Source organism: Ursus arctos, unplaced genomic scaffold (assembly GCF_023065955.2).
Source record: "Ursus arctos isolate Adak ecotype North America unplaced genomic scaffold, UrsArc2.0 scaffold_18, whole genome shotgun sequence".
NCBI lineage: Eukaryota > Metazoa > Chordata > Mammalia > Carnivora > Ursidae > Ursus > Ursus arctos.
The window spans coordinates 28,968,750-28,988,864 of NW_026622852.1; the positions used below are offsets into that span (position 1 = coordinate 28,968,750).

At 52.8% G+C, this 20,115-nt stretch overlaps 1 protein-coding gene across 2 annotated transcripts in view; it reads right to left on the minus strand.

The window, feature by feature from the left end:
- Positions 1-20,115, minus strand: part of CORO2A (coronin 2A) — a 50,573-nt gene that overhangs the window by 4,848 nt on the left and 25,610 nt on the right. For both annotated transcript variants that reach the window (XM_026506158.4, XM_057313616.1), the window contains exons 3-10: positions 8,192-8,308; positions 5,651-5,800; positions 4,191-4,370; positions 3,337-3,453; positions 2,449-2,553; positions 1,612-1,708; positions 697-809; positions 247-337 (exon numbers count right to left, since the gene is read on the minus strand). In XM_026506158.4, coding sequence (XP_026361943.1) covers positions 247-337; positions 697-809; positions 1,612-1,708; positions 2,449-2,553; positions 3,337-3,453; positions 4,191-4,370; positions 5,651-5,800; positions 8,192-8,308 — 970 coding nt within the window. The remainder of the gene's footprint in view (positions 1-246; positions 338-696; positions 810-1,611; positions 1,709-2,448; positions 2,554-3,336; positions 3,454-4,190; positions 4,371-5,650; positions 5,801-8,191; positions 8,309-20,115) is intronic.

The following is a 20,115-nucleotide window of genomic DNA, read 5'->3' on the forward strand; positions in this document are numbered from 1 at the left end:
TTCCAAGAAGTTTTCCATGGAGCAAAATCCCTTGATTTGGGGACTTTCCTGAGCACTTGGGACAACCCCTCCCTTCTTGGACCCATATGTGACCATCCTAGCCACTGGGGACTGACTGTCAAGGACCATTTGTCTGGGGTTACGGGAGAACACAACTATAGGCTAAACCCCTCTCAGCTACTTGGGGCCACCGGACACTCCACTTCCCCTCACATTTCCCCGGGGCCTTTTGTCTGCCCCCCTCACCTTTATTCATCCCACGGAGCCACTCCTGGGCTGTCAGAGACGGCCGGGCTCCTGCCGTGGGCGGGTAGATATCCTCTTGGTAAGACTCCGACTGTAGGAGAAGCCAGGAAAGTGAGAACTGGGGTGGCAAAGGGGCCACCCAGATGGGAGGGCCCTTAGGGAGCTGGGGTCCAGGCTTTCCCCACCTATGAGTTGAAGAAACCAAGGCCCAGAGAGCAAAGGGACATGCCCCAGGTCAGACAGCAACTCAAGAGCAGAGATGGGGGGGACTCAGAACCCTTAGCTCCCAGCCACACTGCACTGACAATAAGAAAGGCCTTTCCCTTGAGGAGTGGCCATCAGCCTCCTTGCTGCTACCCCAGGGGCATGGGCTCCGGGCTCTAGGTCCCAGGGCCTGTCCTCTGCAGGGGGGGTTCCCGCCTCCCTCGCAGATGGCCACACCACCCTTACCCGCCGGGGTACAATCATGGATATAGGCTCAATGAGGCCTTTGGTTGTAATCAGCTTGTAGAAGCGGAAGATCTCGCAGGAGGTGACGTCGAGACCTCTCTTTGGCATGACACCTGCGGGCAGATGGCCAAGGAGGGCTCAGAGGTTCCAGCTGGGCTGCGGTCACAGGCACCCAGTGTGAGTGGCAAAGGCAGACCGCACACCTGGGCAGGAGCAGAGAGCACCCTCCTCCCACCGCCCTTCCCTCTACAGACAGTTCAGGAGCAAATGCGTACGCTGGGCTGGGCCCTGGGCTGGGGAAATGGGGGTGAAGTAATCAGACTTGGTCCTCACCTCCAAGGACCTCAGTGATTTTAGCTAGACCTTACAGGAAGCGTGCTCGGCTCAAGGCCCTCCCTCACCACCCCTTCCGCTTGTGCCCGAGCTGCTCTGAAACAGAGCTCCTGCCCCCATTTTTCTGTTGATTAGTGTTGGCACGGTGTCTTTCTCTTTCCCTTTGTGTTTAATCTAACTGTGTCTTCATGTTCAAATGGGTTTCTTATAGACAACACAGAGACATGTCTTCTTTCATTTGTGTTTTTATCCCCAAATACACGCACAAAGTAGGGGCTCTCCTAGGTCAGTATTTCTTAGGTCATGGCTCCTGTTGTAACTGCTCCACCTTGGCCTAGAACGCCTTCATTCTCTCCCCATGCTTCCCTTTAGGCTCCTCAAGTGTTGCCTCCTCTGGGAAGCCTTCCTTGACTTCCTGCTGCTTGCTCCCACAGAACTTCCTGCACACCTCCATTTGAGCTCCCAGAGTCAGTGTTAATCCACCATGTGCCCTCCCAAATGGGGGCCCCTCCAGGGCAGGGACCTCATCTGACTCGTTACTGCCTCCCCCGGCCCCGTGTGGCCTCAGTGTTCCATACTCACCCATCCCCTTCTGTGGGCTATGGGAGCGGTACTCTGTCAGGTAGCTCAGGTGAGGTTTGTCGGCGCTCACCTCGTAGTAGCGGATGTTTCCATCTCCCTGGGGAGGAGGAGGGTACAACTCAGAGCCGGTTCCCACCTGCCCCCTCCTGGCCCCCCACTGTCATGGGGCAGGAACCTGGTGTTCACAGCCACTTCACACAAGAGAACACCAGGGGACTGTCATCAGAGCAGCAGGGGGTCCTCCTTTTAACACTCAATCCCCCCAACCATGACCCAAAGCCCACCAGGTGCCTCCAGGCAGAAGCTCCGGGAGCACAGGCCTGAGTCCCACTCCCAGCTGCACATAAAGGTCAGGGTGGCAGGTCCTGAGACCATCCAGTGGGTCTTACCTCTGGGGCATTTCTGGTTGTCGCTGTCCTAGAGACTGGGGAGGGGCGGGGGAGGAAGGGCTGCCCCAGGCACTGGTGGGTGGGAGCTAGGATGTCAAGCTACAGGATATTTCTGCCCAATGAAAACCTGCTCCACCCCAGATCCCAAGGCACCCCTACTGAGAAACACCCACGGTGCCTCCTCGTCTGGTCCCAGAACTGAGAAGGGACAAGCTTGGGGTGTCTGACAAAGCCTGGCCCTGGGTGTTCCCCAGGAGCCAGGAAGGCGGGACGGGGTACCGTGCTCACCACAGGGAGAGAGTGTCCGGGAACTCCTGCCCGTCCCTGTCCCTGCCCTGCAGCCCAACGGCCCCAGGCTGCTGTCTGGCTAGCGGTAGGGCTAGGCGGGGCGGCCCTGCGACCGGCCTCAGGGGCACAGGGAGCCACCTCCCTCCCACGCCAGGCTGACCTTCCCCACCACGTAGAGCATGTTGGTGTCCGCGTCGTAGAAGGGAAACAGCACGCCCGAAGAGCCATCCAGGTCCGTCTCTGACACAGGCTGGGAGAGGTTGTCCTACAAGGAAAGGGAGACCAGGGAGGCCTGCGGGTCACTCCTGGAGGTCCTCAGTGGTGTTCTCGGAGATGGGAATCCCTGTCAAGGGGCTCTGGGTGTGTGTGTGTGTGCACGCGTGCGTGTGTGTGTCCATGTGCGTGTGTGTGCACGCCTGTGAGCGTGCATGTGAGAGGGAAGGAGACAGAGGGACAGAGACCACCACCTTTTATTCTGGGGGCATTTGCCTTCAACGGATCACCGCTCACACGCCTGATCGCACACCAGCCCTTCCCTGCTTGTTTTATTATTTGTTGTAAAAGATGAAGAAGGAGGTTCAGAGAGAGGAGGCGACTTGTCCGGTCTTTGAACTCCAGCCAAGTGCTCCTTCAGATCAACACTGCTCGGCCTGGCTCTTACCCTCACCCCCCCAGCCGCTCCGCCTGCCCACCTGCCTCAGTGTCGTACCAAGCCCTTGCTCCAGCTGTTCCTTCCGCCCAGAAGGACATGTCCTCTCTCCCCCCACCATCCCCTGCCCGGTCCTGGTCCCCGAAGTGGCCACCTGCCCCCAACCCCCACACCACGGCCACTCCCTCCTTGGACGAGAAGATGCGCAAGGTCTGGGCTTGCTCCATCCGGCGAGCCTCCCCCCATTTTTCATCCCTGCATCCTCAGCACCAGGCAGGCTATGCTAAGTACACGCCTGAGTAGTGAGGAAGGGAATGAACGAAGGAGTGGATGAGGCCAGCCTTCTGTTGCAAGGTGCTGGTGGGGGGAGGGGCAGGGAGGGCCACATGGGAGACTCACCTGGTCCCACACGGCCAGCTGCCGGTTGTTCCATCGGGATGTGCCCGTGGACAGCAGCTTGTTCAGGCTTCCCAGAAACAGCACTTTGTTGGCCCGGTGCCCCGTGCAGCTGGCTTCCTGCACGGACAGGGGCGGTCAGGGGCTCGCGGGCAGCAGCGAGGGTCTTGGGCCTGCCTGCCTTTGCTGCTGCTGCGGGACCTGGAAAGCCTTCCTTGTCCACCGCCTCGCTCTGCTTAGAGAATCCTTCCAGAGGCACCGCCTCCCGGAAGCCTTCAGAGACCCTCCCATCCACATGGAGTCTCTCCTAATATTTTTGCTGGGAGTTCTTTTTCTGAGCTCGGATAGAGGCAAACTTCAGCTCAGCTCCATGCTCTTGCTGCAAGATGACTGAACGCTCTCTGCATGCAAGGCACTGGCTGGGCGGGCCCTGTCACCCGGGGTATCTCGTTCCGTCCTCGTAGAGGGGGGACTAATGGCCCGCCGCTGCAGATGAGGAAGCAGAGGCTCAGAGAACAGCAAGCGCTTGTCTACGGTCACACAGCGGACAGGCAGGAGCGTCATGCCTCCTCCAGAGCTAAGGCACACTGACAAGTTCTGGAGTTAGACCACGCTCAAAGCTCAGCTTTCAAATGTGGGCCAGTCACCTGACCGCTCTTCAGCCTCCGTTTTCTCATCCAAAGAATGGGGGTGACCTGTCCTACCTCCCAGCAGTGCCAGCAGGACAGATGGAGACAGCCCATGTGAAGGCTCGGCCACAGTGCTGACAGCGACTACCCTGTTCTCTGAAGCCTCCCCCGGCCCCTCACCGCTCCTTGCTCCTCTGCCCCCAAGCCGGACCCCAGCCCAGCACAGACCTGGAGGACGGCCCCCGCCCGGGGGTCGAGAATCCGAATCTTGCGGTCTTTACAGGTGGTGGCCAGCAGGCTGCCATTGGTGTTGAAGGACATGGAGAGGATCGCGCCTTGGTGGCAGCTAATCGTCCTCACGGGGTTCATGATTACAGACTCGTTTGTGTCCAGGTTCCAGACCATCACCTGTACAGCAATGAGCTGGCTCTGAGCACCGTGGCCACCCCGCCCCTGGCTCCCACAGGCGCACGCCCGGCAGGCTGCGTGAAACACGGTATCCCCAGGAGGGAAGCCGCAGATGGCAGTCTGGCCAAGAAGCCTTGGGTGGGAGGATGGGTCTGCCGGCTGAAGCTGCCACGTGGCAGGAGGGGAAGCCGGGAGTCAGGCTGTCTGGCGGGGAAAAGAAAACACCATCTGCTTTGGAGCAACAAACCGTCCGTGCAGGGAGGACCCCAGGGGACGAGCTAGTCCAGGGGCTTTCACACACTTATTAGCGGCAGTTTCCACCTCACACAGGTACACAGGGCTGCCATGTTGAGCTGCCATGCTCAGCTCCAGGGCAGTCCGTTCCCGTAGCCCGTGATGTGAACTGCGCCCCATGCAGTCGTGTGCAGAACAACTCGCACAACCATATACTGTAGCCCTGCACACATCCTACGTAAATAGATAAAAGAGCACTTCTGATCAGAAGGGGGTTAGAGGCTCTGTCAACCACTCCCATCCCACCCTTTATCCATTACAGAGGTCCCCAAAGTGCCTCTGTAAAGCCCTATGTTGTGAAGGGAAGAGTTTAAAAGCCATGGCTATGGTCACACCAACCTCATTTGTGTACAAATTGAGAAACGGAGGCCTAGAGAAGACAAGGGACTTTCCTAGTTCATACTGCAAGGCAGAGACTGAGTTGGAACAGAATCTAGGGCTCCTCTAGTATGAATTTTCCCAATCCCCAGGGCTCACAGACTGCTAGCTTGGCAGTCAATGGGGCAGCGGGAAGCTTCTCTGGATAGGGCCCAGCCCATCCCCTCCAGGAGAACTAATGGGTTGAATAGTGCCCCTCAAAAAACTCATATCCACTGGAGCCTCCAAAATGTGACCTCGGTAGGAAACAGGGTCTTCGGCAATGTAATTAGTTATGATGAGGTCATATTGGGTTGGGGTGGACCCTACATCCAATGACCGGTGTCGTCCGAAGACGAGAGGACACGCAGAAACAGAGGAGAAGGCCACGTGAAGCTGGAGGCAGGCTGAAGTGACGCAGGTGCAGGCCAGGGAATGCGTGGAGCCACCGGAAGTTACAACAGGCACGGGAGGGTGCTTCCCTAGGGTCTTTGGAGGGAGTGCGGCCCTCCTGACACCTTGGTTTTGGATTTCTGGTCTCCAGAACTACGTGAGAATCAATTTCTGTTGTCTCAAGTGCCCAGTTTGGTCATGTGAGGGCGGCCCCGGAAACGAGTGCATGGACCCACCTTGAAGTCGTAGCCAGAGCTGAAGAGGATGTTGGAGGCCGTGGGGTGCCACTCCACCAGGCCCACCCTGCGGGTGTGGCCCATCAGCTCCTTCTTGCAGGCTGTGAGGTTCTTTGTCAGCAGCTGCTTGGGGATGTCCCAGATCTTAATCTTTCAGGGAAGACAGAGCCGGGGGCGGGGGAGAGGTTGTTAGCCAGGGTCACCCCGGTACCCTGGCCATCTTAAGCCACAGCACTGGCAGCGTCCAGCAGAAGGGCCAGGGGAGTGCTCTCTGTATCCACCTCTCACTTAGTGGAGGCGTAGCTGGACCCCTCAGAGGGCCAGAAGCTTTGCCAAAGTCCTCCAGCCCAAGCAAAGGCTGGCATTGCCAGCGTTGAGCCCCGGCCTCCAAATCTGCCTCCTGGTCATCTTTGCCATCCTAATGGCCTGCACTGTGGGCAGCTGGGCGGGCCACAGGCCTGACTCCCAGGCTGGATGCCAGATCAAGTCCACCTCCCAGCCTAGAATATCCCTCAAAGTGCAACTGTCCACCCCTTCCTTGTCCCAAAGGTTCAGGCTAGGGCCTTCAAACGCCAGGAGCAAGAGTTTACGCTCTATCATCAGAACACTAGGGAGCCAGTGCCGTCTCTGGAGCAGGACAGGGTAGGAATGAGCTCCTTCCTTTGGAGTGGCCCCCTTGGATGGCCTGAAAGAGGAAAGATGAAGGGCCAAAAGGCCAGGCTGGATGGTGTCATGGCCTATATTCTACAGGAAGGGCCTGGGAAGAGGGCTGGGGCTTCCTTTCGGAGTAGTGTTGTTGAGGATGGAAGGGGTTTCCACAGTAGAGAGTAAGCTCCCTGTTACAGAGCATACAAATGGAGTCGGGTGGGGGAGGCAGGGGGGACACGGCGGGGGGGAGGCAGGGGGGACACAGAGGGGATGGCGGTAACTTGATGCCCTTTGTTGTCCTTCAGAGCTCTCAGGCCCCTAGGTGACCGTACACCCCCTTTCCCTCAGAGACACACAGGGTTTTCAGGTAGACTTCGCTTTCAATTCAACATGTATTTATTCCCTGGTCATTTGGTCATAAAACCAGGCAGGCAACCCCATGAGTACCAGAGGCTCCGGACGATGCGTTGGGTGAATGCTATGGCCGCACAGAACCGGCCGCTGCGGGAGGACGGACTCTGGGCAGGTCTGTCTGGGAGGCACAGATACCATCCCCATGCTCCTCAGAGCTAGAGGGCCGGCCCTGACCCCAGGTCCCAGGGACAGGGAGGACACAGCCGAGAGCTTTACATGCCAGGGCTGGGGTTAGGCACTGCCACCCCCAAGAGCTACGTCCACTCCTCCTGCCCCGGGGCATCTGAGAAGGAATGGTGGCAAGAGATGAGGCTAGCCAGGAATTTCATAAAGACCTTGAAGGGAGTCTTCGAAGAGGCCTTGAAAAGGCAGGTATTCTACGAGTGGGCACAGAGTCAGACATTGGCTATCCCGCCACTGGAGACAAGGCCAGTTCTCCCAGAGCCTGACTGCCTCTTCCGTGAAGCCACTGCAGCAGACACTGTCCTTTATGCCTCAGCATCCCCTACATGGAAGCTGACACAAGTCCTCTTAGAAGTTTCTCCCTGCTTCTCCTGTTTCCTTTCATCAGACAGTGAGAGTTCTGCAATACATTCTATTTCCCTTTTTGCCTTGACTGCTAGGCAGCTCTGAGCTAAACCTAGAGCTCAGCGGTTGCAACCCGTCCTAGCCAATGTCCCGTGCATCACTCCTTTACTTCCTCCATCTGTGGCTGCTGCTATTTAGGGAAGAGGCAGAGCTCAGTGGAAATACACTGGGCTCTGGAATCAAGCCTGAGTCTGAAGCCCTGCTCCATGTCCACAGCCTGTGTGACTTTGGGCACACTGCCGCACCCCTCAGACCCTCAGGTTCTCCATCAGGAAACTCTCCTACCTTGTGGGGTTGCCGGGAAGACAGGGTGAAATGGTCTGTGTAGTGAGAGTCAGGGCCGTGGGCTGTGTCTTTTAAGCCACACTCACTGCGTTGTAGAGGTGGGCACAGAATAAATTATAAAGAAATAACATGGAACACTGTGGGGATTATGACCCTGGTATAGAACAGGGGCTCAAAAAGTTGGTGGGACTGAAGCTTTGGGGATGGTTGCGGTGCCCATATTCAAATAAGGATCCCGCTTCTATCCTTTTAAAGCTCCCTTCCCCACAGCATTTTAGAGTTCCCCCAGAAGATGGGCTTTTCCACTGGACTGCGAGTCACGAGTCTCACTGGATCCTCATTAGATGGTTGGGAGCTATTATGCCCATTCTAGAGGTGGTGGGACTGAGGTCCAGGGAGGAGATCTAAAGGGGTGGTGCCCCAAGTCCAGAGCCCACAACTTCTCCCGCACAATCTCACTTCGCCCCTCCCCCACAGAGTGACCTCACCTCATGAAGGATCAGGGGGTCAAGAGCATCTGAGCCAAGAACAGACACCATTCCACCTCCCCGCACCCCAAGCCCGCTCCTCTCGGGACAGGGAACCGCCTCACGCGCTGACACTCACTGTGGTATCTTCAGAACCGGAGGCGATCTCAAAATCATTAAAAGGGTTCCACTTGATGTCTAAGACGTTCCCTTTGTGCCCGCAGACCCTTGGGTAGTGGGGGTCCAACTTTCCCGTCTGCAAAACAGTGCCCAGGAGTGTTGGGGAGAAGAGGGGGTTAATCCCACTCAAGCATCTGGACGGTCACTTGGCAGTCAGCGATCACTGAGTAGACAGGAAAACGTAAGGGACAGAACGGGGCGTGAATCTAGGCCCGACCACCATTCTCTGTGTGATGCCGGGGGAGTCACATCACCTCTCTGAGCCTCAGTGTTGTCCTCAATAAAATGGAGGCAATAATAGGTATTTCCCAGGGTTCATGTGAGGATCACATGAGGTGATGGAAGGGTCTAGTACAGGGCCTAGCACATGGTAGGCATTTGGTAGAAGGATATTTCCCTTCAGACACTGCTGGTGGGAATGCAACAATGGTGCAGCCGCTTTGGGGAACAGTCTGGCAGTTCCTTAGAAGGTTAAACATAGAGTTACCATGTGACCTAGCAATTCCACCCCGAGATTTATCCCCAAGAAAAATGAAAACACGGGCCTACAAAACCCTCACACGACAATGCTGTAGCAGCATTATTCATAATAGCCCAAAGATGGAAACAACCCAAAGGCCCACCCGTGGATGGACGGATATACGAAATGTGGTAGTCACACAACGGGGTAGGATGCGGCCAAAAAAGGAGTGAGGAACCGACACACGCTACAGCATGGACGAACCTCGGAAACAGGGAAAGGGGTCGGGCATAAAAAGCTACACATCGCAGGATTCCACGTAAATGACCCGACGTCGTACCAGATGTGGTTTCACTGTTAAGAGCAAATTCATACACCTTCTGGTCCCCGGTATTCAGAACCCTGACAAATACAAATGAAAACTCCAGAACAGGTAAATCCATAGAGACTGAAAGCAGATTCATGGTTGCCCAGGACCCGGGCGCGGGGGGCGGGGGGGTGATAGGAAGTGACTGCTAGCAGGTATGCTGTTTCTTTGTGTGGTGATGAAATTATTTGGAATTATTATTTTGTGATGTTTGCACAAGCATGTGACTATATTAAAAACCTACTGAACTGTACATTTTAAAATGGTGAATTTAGGACACCTGGGTGGCTTAGTCGGTTAAGTGTCTGCCTTTGGCTCAGGTCATGATCCCAGGGTCCTAGGATCAAGTCCTGTGTCGGGCTCCCTGCTCAGTGGGGAGCTTGCTTCTCCCTCTGCCTGCCGCTCCCTCTGCTTGTGCTCTTTCTCTGAGACGAATAAATAAATAAAATCTTTAAAAAACATAAAAATAAAATGGTGAATTTTATGGATATGTGAATTATATTTCAATTAAAAAGAAAGAAAGAGCATCTCCTTCCCTTCCCCTTGGCCTGCTGAGAATTGCGGTGGGGGTGCTGGGAGGACACACGGACTGTGGAGACTGCCAGCTCTGCACACGGACCTGGACTTCCTGGTCATGGGACCACCAGGCCCGTTCAGTCACAGAAACCTGTGACAGCGACCACACCCTCATGTCACATGTCGCACTGCATGGCCTGGCAAAACAGGCACCGGACCAAGACACCCCGCCTGCCAGCGCAGGCTTCGTCCACATCCACCATCCCACCCCAGGTGCTGAAGTCCCCCCACCCCCCGCATGCTCTGCAACCCAGTTTTCCATCCACAAGGAAGAGACAGCTGAGAAGAACTGGCCAACATCCACGACATATGTAGGGGACAGGCCCTAGGCAAGGTGGTGGGGGCACAGGACATATGTAGTACGTAAGCTGGCAGCACCAATGCTTTCGGGGTCTTTAAAAATGACCTTTCAAGAACAGAGCAGATTCAAGGAACACCCACTGCCTCTCCTTGCCTCACCTCCCCAACTCTGTGGAAGCCACTGAGTGCCCAACTGAGATTGAGCCAAGACGCAGCGGCGCCTCCGACCCGGCTTCATAAGGCTTCGAAGCCCCAGCTGCCGCAGGAACAGACACGGGGCTTCGGGATCCCTCCGGCAAACCAGCAAACACAGACACCGAGACCCTGGCTCACGGGGCTTTATGCATGCGTCTTAGAAGCTCTGCAAACAGGTAGCGGTCCTGGGCTCCCCTTCACAAATACTCAGCCCAATTCAGCTCCCGCCCTTCAGGAAAGGGTAGCAGACACCCCACACCTTGACTGGATCCCATGGAGGGGAAACTCTATCCAGGGCACTGTTTGATAAATTGGAACATGAAAGGTAGGTTAAAGTATTATTGCAATGTTAAACTTCGTGAAGTTGATAATGGAATGTGGTGATAAAGAGAATACTCCTACTTTCAGGAAACGCTGAAGTATTTAGGAGTAAAGGTCAGAGATATATGTAATTTATCCTCAAATGAATCAGAAAAAAAAATTATGCCCTCACACATAGATTCAGACAGAGAACAGGAAAGAATTCGGACTTGGGTCATTTGTGGGTGATGCGTGAGGTCCATCCGGGCTCCTTCCTCAGCAAGGAAGAGAGAGGCAGGCTCCCTGGCCTGCAGTGGGTAGCGCCTGGAGCCAGGCCGTGGAAGAACATGCAGCCGGGGGCCCTGGCCCAGGTCTGCGCAGGGCCACCGCTCGAGCCACCAGCCTCCGCCTAGCCTCCAGGCCCTTCTGCACGCTGTCGTCGGTGAGCTTTCAAAAATTAAAACCCGATCGTGTCACGCACCTGCTCAAATTGTGCAAGCTTCTCCCCTCGTGTGTAAGATGTAACACTCCGCTCCGCGCAGGACTGTTATGAGGGTGAAATGAAATATCGTGCAGGAAAAGCCGAACAGTGATATGGTGAGCGCTCAAGTAAGAGCAGCTTTTGTTACGTGTAAATGTGTGTGCGTGCGAGCCCATGTGTATCAACAATGAAGGAAAAAAGACTGGAAGGAAATGCACCAAAATGCTATTCATGGTTATCCCTAGACGGTGGGAAAATGGGTGGTTTAATCCTCTTCTGCGTTTTTTTTTTAATTTTCCAAACTTTCGATAAAACTGTGTGGATTTTGCAATAAATAAAAGGTATTTAACACAAAACTCCAAACTGTCTGAAAACTCGGGTGCTTCCGGAATGAGCCAAAAACGTTCTAAAACTGCAGATCTTGAAGGTTCTCTCAGAGACCGGGAATGGTAAAAACACAGCAAAACTCTCTCCTCCTGCCCCGGTGGCAGGCATTACTAAGGGATTACAGCCCGCTCGCTGGCCCCAGCCCAGAGGGACCTGCTCAGGGTCCCAGGGAACGTGGGGGGCGGAGCGGGGCTGCAGCCCAGGGCTCTGGCTCCCAGCTGTGGTCTGTGCTGCACTAGCCGTGTTGGAGGGCTCTCTGCCCTGAGTCAGGGTCCTGCCCCCCTTCTGCCCACAGCCTTTCCTTTTCTTAGGCCATTTCCTGGGTCAAAGGGCATGAGCAGTGCTGGGTCTTCTGCTCTGGCACACCCAATTTCTCTCTGGCCCAGAGCCCTGCCCTAATTTTTGTCTGGAAGGTTTCTGGAAAGAGCTGATTGTCAGGCTGGCCTGTGCTGACAGGAGGCCAGCGGCGCTCAGACCGGCATGGAGACTGGGCTGAGCCCAGACTCGGGAGGTGCTTCGGGGCCAGGCATGGCTCAGCCGGGCCAGCACTCCTCCCAGGCCCCCCAAACAGAGACCCAGCCCCAGACAACTTCTCTTCCTCCTCAGGCAACGAGGGATGGCTAGTTTCCCACCCCTCCCCCCACCCCGGGGCTGGCAGGCTGCTCTGCCTAACAGGGTTTTCTGCTGAGGTCTGACATGAACAGACACTATTAGCCAGTCTCCCGGGCTATTGACTGAGCTGCTAAAAGCCCTGTCGTGACAGGGACATTTATAATCGGGAGGCCACTTCCGCCTTGCAGTCCACTAGGCCAGCAGCCAGCCAGCGTCAGGCCTCCTCTGACGGAAGGGGGACACAGCTCTGAATCAGGGGAGGTCACCTGCTCTCCTCGCAGCCTGCACAGATGCCACTTCCAAGTCTCAGTGGGGCTGCCCTGAGGCAGACGCAGTGGATGGACGGTGGGACCCAGAGGGCAGAGCTGGGCAGGTGGGGGACACTCTGGCGGGGGGGCAGATCTCAGCTGCTGGGATGGGACAGCTGTGAGGCCACTGCCACAACCCCCAGCGCTCACAGGGGTGCAACCATTCCCACACGAGTGTCACAGCCTCCAGGGACCCTTCCAACCACCCAGGGTGGACCCGGGAGGCTGGGGGGGGGGTAGGCACAGGTGCAGGTAGGCTGCACAGTGTAGAAGAGGTTAGGCAGGCAGGCTGACCGGCTTCCTGGGTTTAGTCCCTGCTGCAGCCCTTACCACTCTGCGACCTCGGGCGAGCGACCTCCGCTCTCTATGCCTCAGTTTCCCCATCTACAAAATGGCAACAGCTTCACAGGCTGTGAGTGATCACATGAGTTCCTACAATAAAGCACTTACGACGGTGCCTGGTACATGGCAAGCTCTCAGGAAATTCGCCGGTGTAGCTCATTAGAGCGAATGACAATGACCTGGTTTTCTTGTCACTCAGAATGTTCTGGGGGGCCCAGGGATGTACTCAGGGTGAGGCCAAACTGTTCCGCAGGGGACACCCATCTCTCCCTACACAACTGACGGGCGATTGCGCCAGGGTACCCTCTGTGAATGAAGCCATGCCCCGATCGTACTGCAATGAATGAACTCAAGCACGCTCTCATGCCTGTAAGGAACAGGTGTGTAAATGTTGTTCTTGGGGAACCGTAAGTTAGGGAGGCATTTATGTGCCAGGCCAGTGCCAGGTGCTTCACTCACATTATTTGATTTACCTCCCAACCACCCCGCGAGGAATCCCCGTGTACAATGCGGCAGCTGGGGAGCAGAAGTGTTGACAGTCACGTGCTAAGGGCAGCAGAGCCCCGAGACCTGGGACTATTTCCTCCCACTGCCTGCTCTGCCTCTTGCTGTCCTCTTGTCAGACTTACCACTGGCATCATGCGCCACTTTCACGGAGGACCTCCCTGGAACTGGAAAAAGTAAAACGAGACAAAACAGAAAGCAATATGCCATTCTGGCCCACACCCTGCATTTCTAGGAGAATCTGAGTGTGGAGGGAATAAGTGCGTTCCATGGAAGGCTGAGGTTCAAACTGCTGGCGGGGCCAGAGCGGAAGCCTGATGAGGAAGGCAGGGTTTGTCGACAGACAACGGGGAGCTCTGGGAGCGGCTGAGCCGGGGACGACATGGTCAGACGCGGGCTTGAGAAACTCAGTCTGGCCCTTGTGAGGTGCCCCCTCCCTTCTCCAGGCACCTGGCGGCCACCGTGTCAGTCTGGCCCCCACCGACGAGATCCACTCCCTGGGCCCATCCCCAGGGCTCTGCCTGCCCTTGCGATCACTTCTCCCCACCCACCACACCTCACAGCAAAGTCCACCCCGCACACCCCCGCGGGCGGCTCGGCTGCAGGCCAGGCCCCAGGCTTGCCTGTCCCCAGACCTTCCTACCACTGCTGCTTCTGTTCCCCGAGCACAGACAGCCCTTGTTGGCCAGGCTGCGGGGGCCTCGCTCCAACAGGCTGGCCCCGGGGTCACAGTGAGAGGAAGGAGGCTGCCTGCAGAGTCACCTGGCCCCTGGGGCAGCCTGGCCCTGCTGACAATGACCTCCAGGACACGGTGGTGAGGCCAGACACCTTCCAACACTGGTACTCCCGTATACACCCCATTAAATACCTAGCTAGCTTGCCTTCCCTTCCTTCTCACGACACTAGTTTACCCACACCTTTCTGTGCCTGGCTGGGATGAAATCCCTGGTGACCGACAAGGACCCCTAGAAACCAGAGCCCAAACCGAGATGCCACACGCAGGCCCGTGAAATGAGAGCGAGGCCCCACAGCCACGCCCAGGGCTGGGCCACGTTCTGGTCCTCACCCTCGGGGCTCAGGATCCCTTGGGACATAGTCTCCCTGAGCCTCAGAATCCTCGTCTGCACGATGGGGCAGTACTTCCTGCGGAAGGGGCTGAGGAAGGCTTCGGTGTCAGCGCTGTCCTGGTCACCACATGAGAAAGGGCCCTGCAGGCCTGTCCGCCGGACGCACTGTGTCAAAGGCCCAGCACACATGTCCTCTCCCTCTCCTCCAGCCCAACTCGAGCACCCCATGCGCTTACCCAAGAAAAGATCAACCAAATGCAACGCGTGCCCCTTTCTGGACCCCGATTCAAAGGAACCAAGCGCAAAGAGGAACTTACGAGGCAATCAGGGATATTTCCACATGTGCTGGGAATCAGGCGACACAGGAGCTCTTGTCAATGCTGCCATCAGTGGCATTGCGGTTGTGTCAGAAAATGTCCCTAGCTTTTAGAATTGCATGCTGAAGTTTATGGGGGGAAAAATGACAAACTGTCCAGGATTTGCTTTAAAATACTTCAGGAGGGGGCACCTGGGTGGCTCGTTCGGTTGAGCGTGACTCTTAATTTCAGCGCAGGTGATGATCTCAGGGTTATGGGATCGAGCCCCACGAGCCCCACGTCGGGCTCCGTGTGGAGTCCGCTTGAGAGATTCTCTCTCTCCTCTCCCTCTGCCCCTCCCCCTGTTCTCACGTGCTCTAAATAAATCGATAAATAAAATCTTTAAAAAATACTTCAAAAAAAAAAAAAGGATGGATGACGCAAGAATGGCAAAGCCTTGAAAATTCTCGAATCTGGGTACAAAAGAGGTCATAGGATTGCTTATATCTACCTTGCATTTGAAATTTTTTTGTTATTATAAAAAGAACCAGATTAGAGCTTAGCTACTGAAAACATAGTTCGCAAACCAGCAGCATCGGCATCCCCGGGAAGGAGGGATACCGAAAGTGAGGAATAAAAATTCAGGGTGCCCGGGGCTGTTTGAATTTCAGACAAATGACAGATAATTTTTTCAGTATAAGTACACTAGATCCACTATTTTACTTGTACTAGGAAAGAGCTCGGCAGTGTCTTGTGAAACTAAACACGTCAAACCACTTCGGGACCCAGCGATTGTACCCGTGGGCATTTCCCCGGAGAGACGGAGGCTTACTAGGTCCACACAGAAACCTGCCCGTGGATGTTCACAGCAGCTTTATCCCTAACAGCCCCGCACCGGAAACAATCACCTGGCTTTCAGTGACCCGTTAAACAACGGACTCATCCACACCACACAGTGCTCCTCGGCAATAAGAATGAGCTATCGATCCACACGACAACCTGGACGGGTTTCCAGGGAATCAGGCTGAGGGACAAAAGTCAAACCCAAAAGGTTACATGTCGTATGGCTCCATTTGTATGACATTCTTAAAATGGCACGAGGATAGAGAAAGCGAACCGACGAGTGGTTGTCAGGGGTTACGGAGAGGGTGACGGTGCAGGGAAGAGGCTAGGGCAGCACGAGGGATCTTGGTGGCAGTGGGAATGTCCAGCGTCTAGACTGTTCCTACGTCAATACCCTGGTTTTGATACTGTAGTCTCGCAAGATGTTACTGCTGGGGGGGCACCTGGGTGGCTCAGTCGGGTTACGCGTCTGCCTTTGGCTCAGGTCATGATCCTGGAGTCCCAGGACTGAGCCCCGCATCTGGCTCCCTGCTCAGCAGGGAAACCTGCTTCTCCCTCTCTGCCTGCCCCTCCCCCCGCTTGTGCTCTTTCTCGCTCTCTAATAAATAAAAAAAAACTTAAAAAAAAAAAAAAGATGTTACCGCTGGGGGGACCTGGGAAAAGGGCACACAGAATCTCTATGTGCTATTTCTTAAAATTGCGTGTGAATCTACAATGCTCTCAATATGAAAAAGTTTAATTACAAAGAAAAGAAAAGCAATAAAAAAAAGTTATCTGGTGTTTATTTGAAATTCAGGTTTCACTGGGCATCCTGTGTGTTACCCGGCAAACTCCAGAGCTTGCTGGAATGCCAAATGCCCGGCCCCGCTTCTGACCACCAAATCAGAATCTGCGTTCTGACACTCAGGTGTGAGCTCTGATTAGTGGCTTCCAGCTCCTGTCGTGTTTGGATTCCTACGAGTCTGTGATGGCAGCAATTAACGTGTGTCCTTGAGCTGTTCATGGTATTTCAAAAAGCCCAAAGGGAATCACACATTTTACTTAGGATCACGCTGCACAGGACAAGTGAGTTTTAACTTCCCACTGGCTTCCCACTGGACTCAGAATAGGGTCAGACTCCTGCCCTGGCCTCCAAGGCCTTTCCAGTCCCAGCCCTGCCCCCTCTCTGACCTTACCTCCCACTGCTCTTGCCCCTGTGACAATTTGTACCAATCTGTGTCTCAGACACACCAAACCCAGGGCCCACACTGAAGCCTTCCCACCTCAGGGCCTTTGCACTTGCCATTCATGCTGCCCGAACATTCTGCTTCTAGAGCTTCAAGGGGATCACTGCTCAAATGTTCCCTCCTCAGAAAGGCCTTCTCTGATCATCCTATCTTTCTAAACTAGGTCCACTCTCCCCACCCAGGTCCACACGCCACCACATCAGAGCAACTTATTTTCTTACATCAGTTGTTAGTACCTATTTATACTTAGTTCATTGACTTAGAAACTGTGACATTTCTGAATGAGGTGTGAGTAATACAAATCTGAAAAATACATTAATTATTTACTGAATTAAGAATACAGGGGGCGCCTGGTGGCTCAGTCGCTAAGCGTCTGCCTTTGGCTCAGGGGCGTGATCCCGGCGTTCTGGGATCGAGCCCCACATCAGGCTCCTCCGCTGGGAGACTGCTTCTTCCTCTCCCACTCCCCCTGCTTGTGTTCCCTCTCTCGCTGGCTGTCTCTCTCTCTCTGTCAAATAAATAAAATCTTAAAAAAAAAAAAAAAGAATACAGTTTGTTCAGCGGGTAGAAGCACCCAGAGCTTGGCAGAAACAAGTCAAATGGGTCATCTCTAGGGGACCTTTGAGCTCTGACCTTCAAGTCTTTCCATAAATCCCATTTTACACTTGTCCCTCCCCAGCTTGAAAAATCTCAGCTCTGGGATACAGTTCACACTTCTTATCGTGGCATTCAAGGCCCCTCTCATCTGGCCCGAATCTATTTCCCCAGGGTACTTCCCTTCCTCCCCTTCCACACAGGGCATTCATGTTCTGGCCAGACTGTTCTCTGCATTACTGCCTGGTCATGTGCACAGTCTCACCTCCAGGCCTTTGCTGGTGCCATTCGCTTTGCCAATGATGCCCTCCCTATTTATTCGGATGAACAATCATTGGGTAATTTGCTCAGCCAATGAAAATTTATGAGCACCAACTGCATGCCCAAAATGTGAGATATACCTACATATATACCTACACACACACACACACACACACATATACATATGTATATATATGTATATGTAAACAAAGTACCAGTTCTCTCCCCCACCCCCAACTATTCCAAGTACATTAGGAGTCACTAGCAGAAGAACACAAATGACCCTAATGCGAAGTAATCAGGGTATGGAATCCTAAGAAAGGAATATGCTATGGAATACATCCTATAAAGGAGAATGTTGTGGAGATTTGGGACAGAGAGAAAGAGAGGCTATTCATGAACATGGTACATATTTCCATTTTCTTAGGTCATCTTTAATATTGGTCTTTCAAGAATGCTCCGGAATTTTCTCCTTTTCGGCTTTGTTTATTCCTATGCACCCAATCTTCTTTTATTCCACTGCAAATGTTTACATATTCCAAGTGTTCTAGATCTATAAAAATGCAATTCATTTTTGTATCCTGATTTTTGTATCCAGCCACCTTCCAAACACTCTTATTATTTTTCCAATAATTTGACCGCATTTTATTTTTTTGGTTTCTACGTAGGCAATCTATAAATAAGAGTGGTTTTATGTCTTCCTTTTCAAACCTTACAACTTTAACTTATTTTTCAGCCCTACGGTGCAGGCTCGGACCTTGAATTCATTGCTGATTTTAAAGGGCTGATTCTAACATTCTATCTTTACGAATGTTTGCACCAAATTAACAAAGAGATCAAATATCACCAATATTACCAATAATGGGTAAACTGACATGTGTCACATGATGTAATGAACCGAGGATACGTCATTTGTTTAATATTCTTGCCCCAAACGTATAATATACATCTAATCATGAGAAAACAACGTCAAAAATCCAAATTTTAAAATGTTCTAACAAAATAGCTGTCCTTTAGCTACTTAAAAATGTCAGTATCATGAAATAAAATAGAGTAAGAGATTTGACAACTAAATACAGCAAATGATTCCCAGTTGGATTCTGGACCAGAAACAAAATTCCTATACACACGTATCGAGAGAAAGATATGTAAGAGATAAAAGGCAAATCTGGCAGAATGTTAACAACGGGTGAGTCTAAAGAAAAGGTTTTAAAACTTCTGTTTCTTATGTTAGTGAAATTCCCTTTTCCTCATTTGGTAAGAATTTGTATCATGAATGGGTACTGAGCTGTATCTTATGCTTTTTTCTACATTTATGGAGATGACCATATGGCTTTCTCCTTTCATTTGTTAATATAATGATTTACATTTATAGATTTATTAATATTAAACTGTCCTAAGTTTCTGGGCTAACTCCAACTTGGTTAGAATATATCCTTTTTAAAATTCACCACTAGATTCGGTTTGCTAGCCATTTTACATATATCTTGAGTGAGACTGGCCTGTCATTTTCCTTTCTTCTGTCCTTGTCTGGTTTTGGAATCAAGGTTACACTGGCTCACAGTACAAGGAGGGGAGCAGTCCCTCTTTTCCTATTCTCTAGAAATATTTGCAAAAGATTGGAATAATCAGTTCCTTGGAAGTTATATAGAAATTGCCTGTAAAACCACATGAACACAGCACCATCTTTATGTATGTGTTTGTGTGAAATGTAGCATATAAAAAAAAGGCATAAAATGTAAATGTTCAGCTTAATGACCTGCTAGAAAATAAATTACCCATATATCTGCCACCCTCTCAAGTTAAGACACGAACTATAACCAACAGAAAGGAGACCCCACCCCGCTCCTGCCATGGGACACTCTCCAATTGTAACCACCCACCCCGCCCCGCCTCAGGGGGTGATAATTATCCTAGTTTTCTGGATAGTCCCTTGCTTGCTCTTCCCTAAAATTTTTCTGCTTACTTATACATCCCTTAAGGTAGAGTTTAATTTAGTCTGTATCTACCTTTACATAAACAGAATGAGACAGTTAGTAATTTGTTTGGTATCTTTCCCTCAAAACCGTCATTAGGATTCATCCACGTTGGGGCATCTGGGTGGTGCAGTCGGTTGAGCGTCCGACTCTTGGGTTCAGCTCAGGTCTGATCTCAGCGTCACGAGATCGAGACCCGCGTCAGACTCTGTGTGGGGGGTCTGGGCTCAGTGGGGAGTGTGCTTGAGATCCGCTCTCCCTCTCCCTCTGCCCCTCCCCGTGGCGCTCTCGCACGCTCTCTCAAATAAATAAACCTTAAAAAAAAAGATTCATCCATATTGTGATATGTATATATATGTTGCTCCTTTTCATGATTATGTATGTTCCATAGTATGGATATATCACAATGTATTCACGTAATTCTTGGATGTTTGAGTGCTTGCAGTTTGGTGACGATACGCACACTGTCGCTGTGTTCTGGCACACGTAACACACTGCATGGATATGCCTACTAACAGGGAATCTCTGGGTCATAGGGTGTGTGTATTTTCCTCTCTCCTAGAAACCGTCATATTTTGTTCCAAAACACGTGCGACAGTTTGCGCTGTCCCCAGGAGTGTCTGAGAGTTTACACGGCTCCATTCCTCACCACCACTCGCTACTGTTAGATCTTTACGTTTTTGCCGATCTGGTGGTTGTGGTGGTATCGCACTGCCGTCTACCGGTAAGATACTCCCGACTGGGAATTTAAAATGTATCTTTTGTTATTGATTTCTAACTCAATTGCT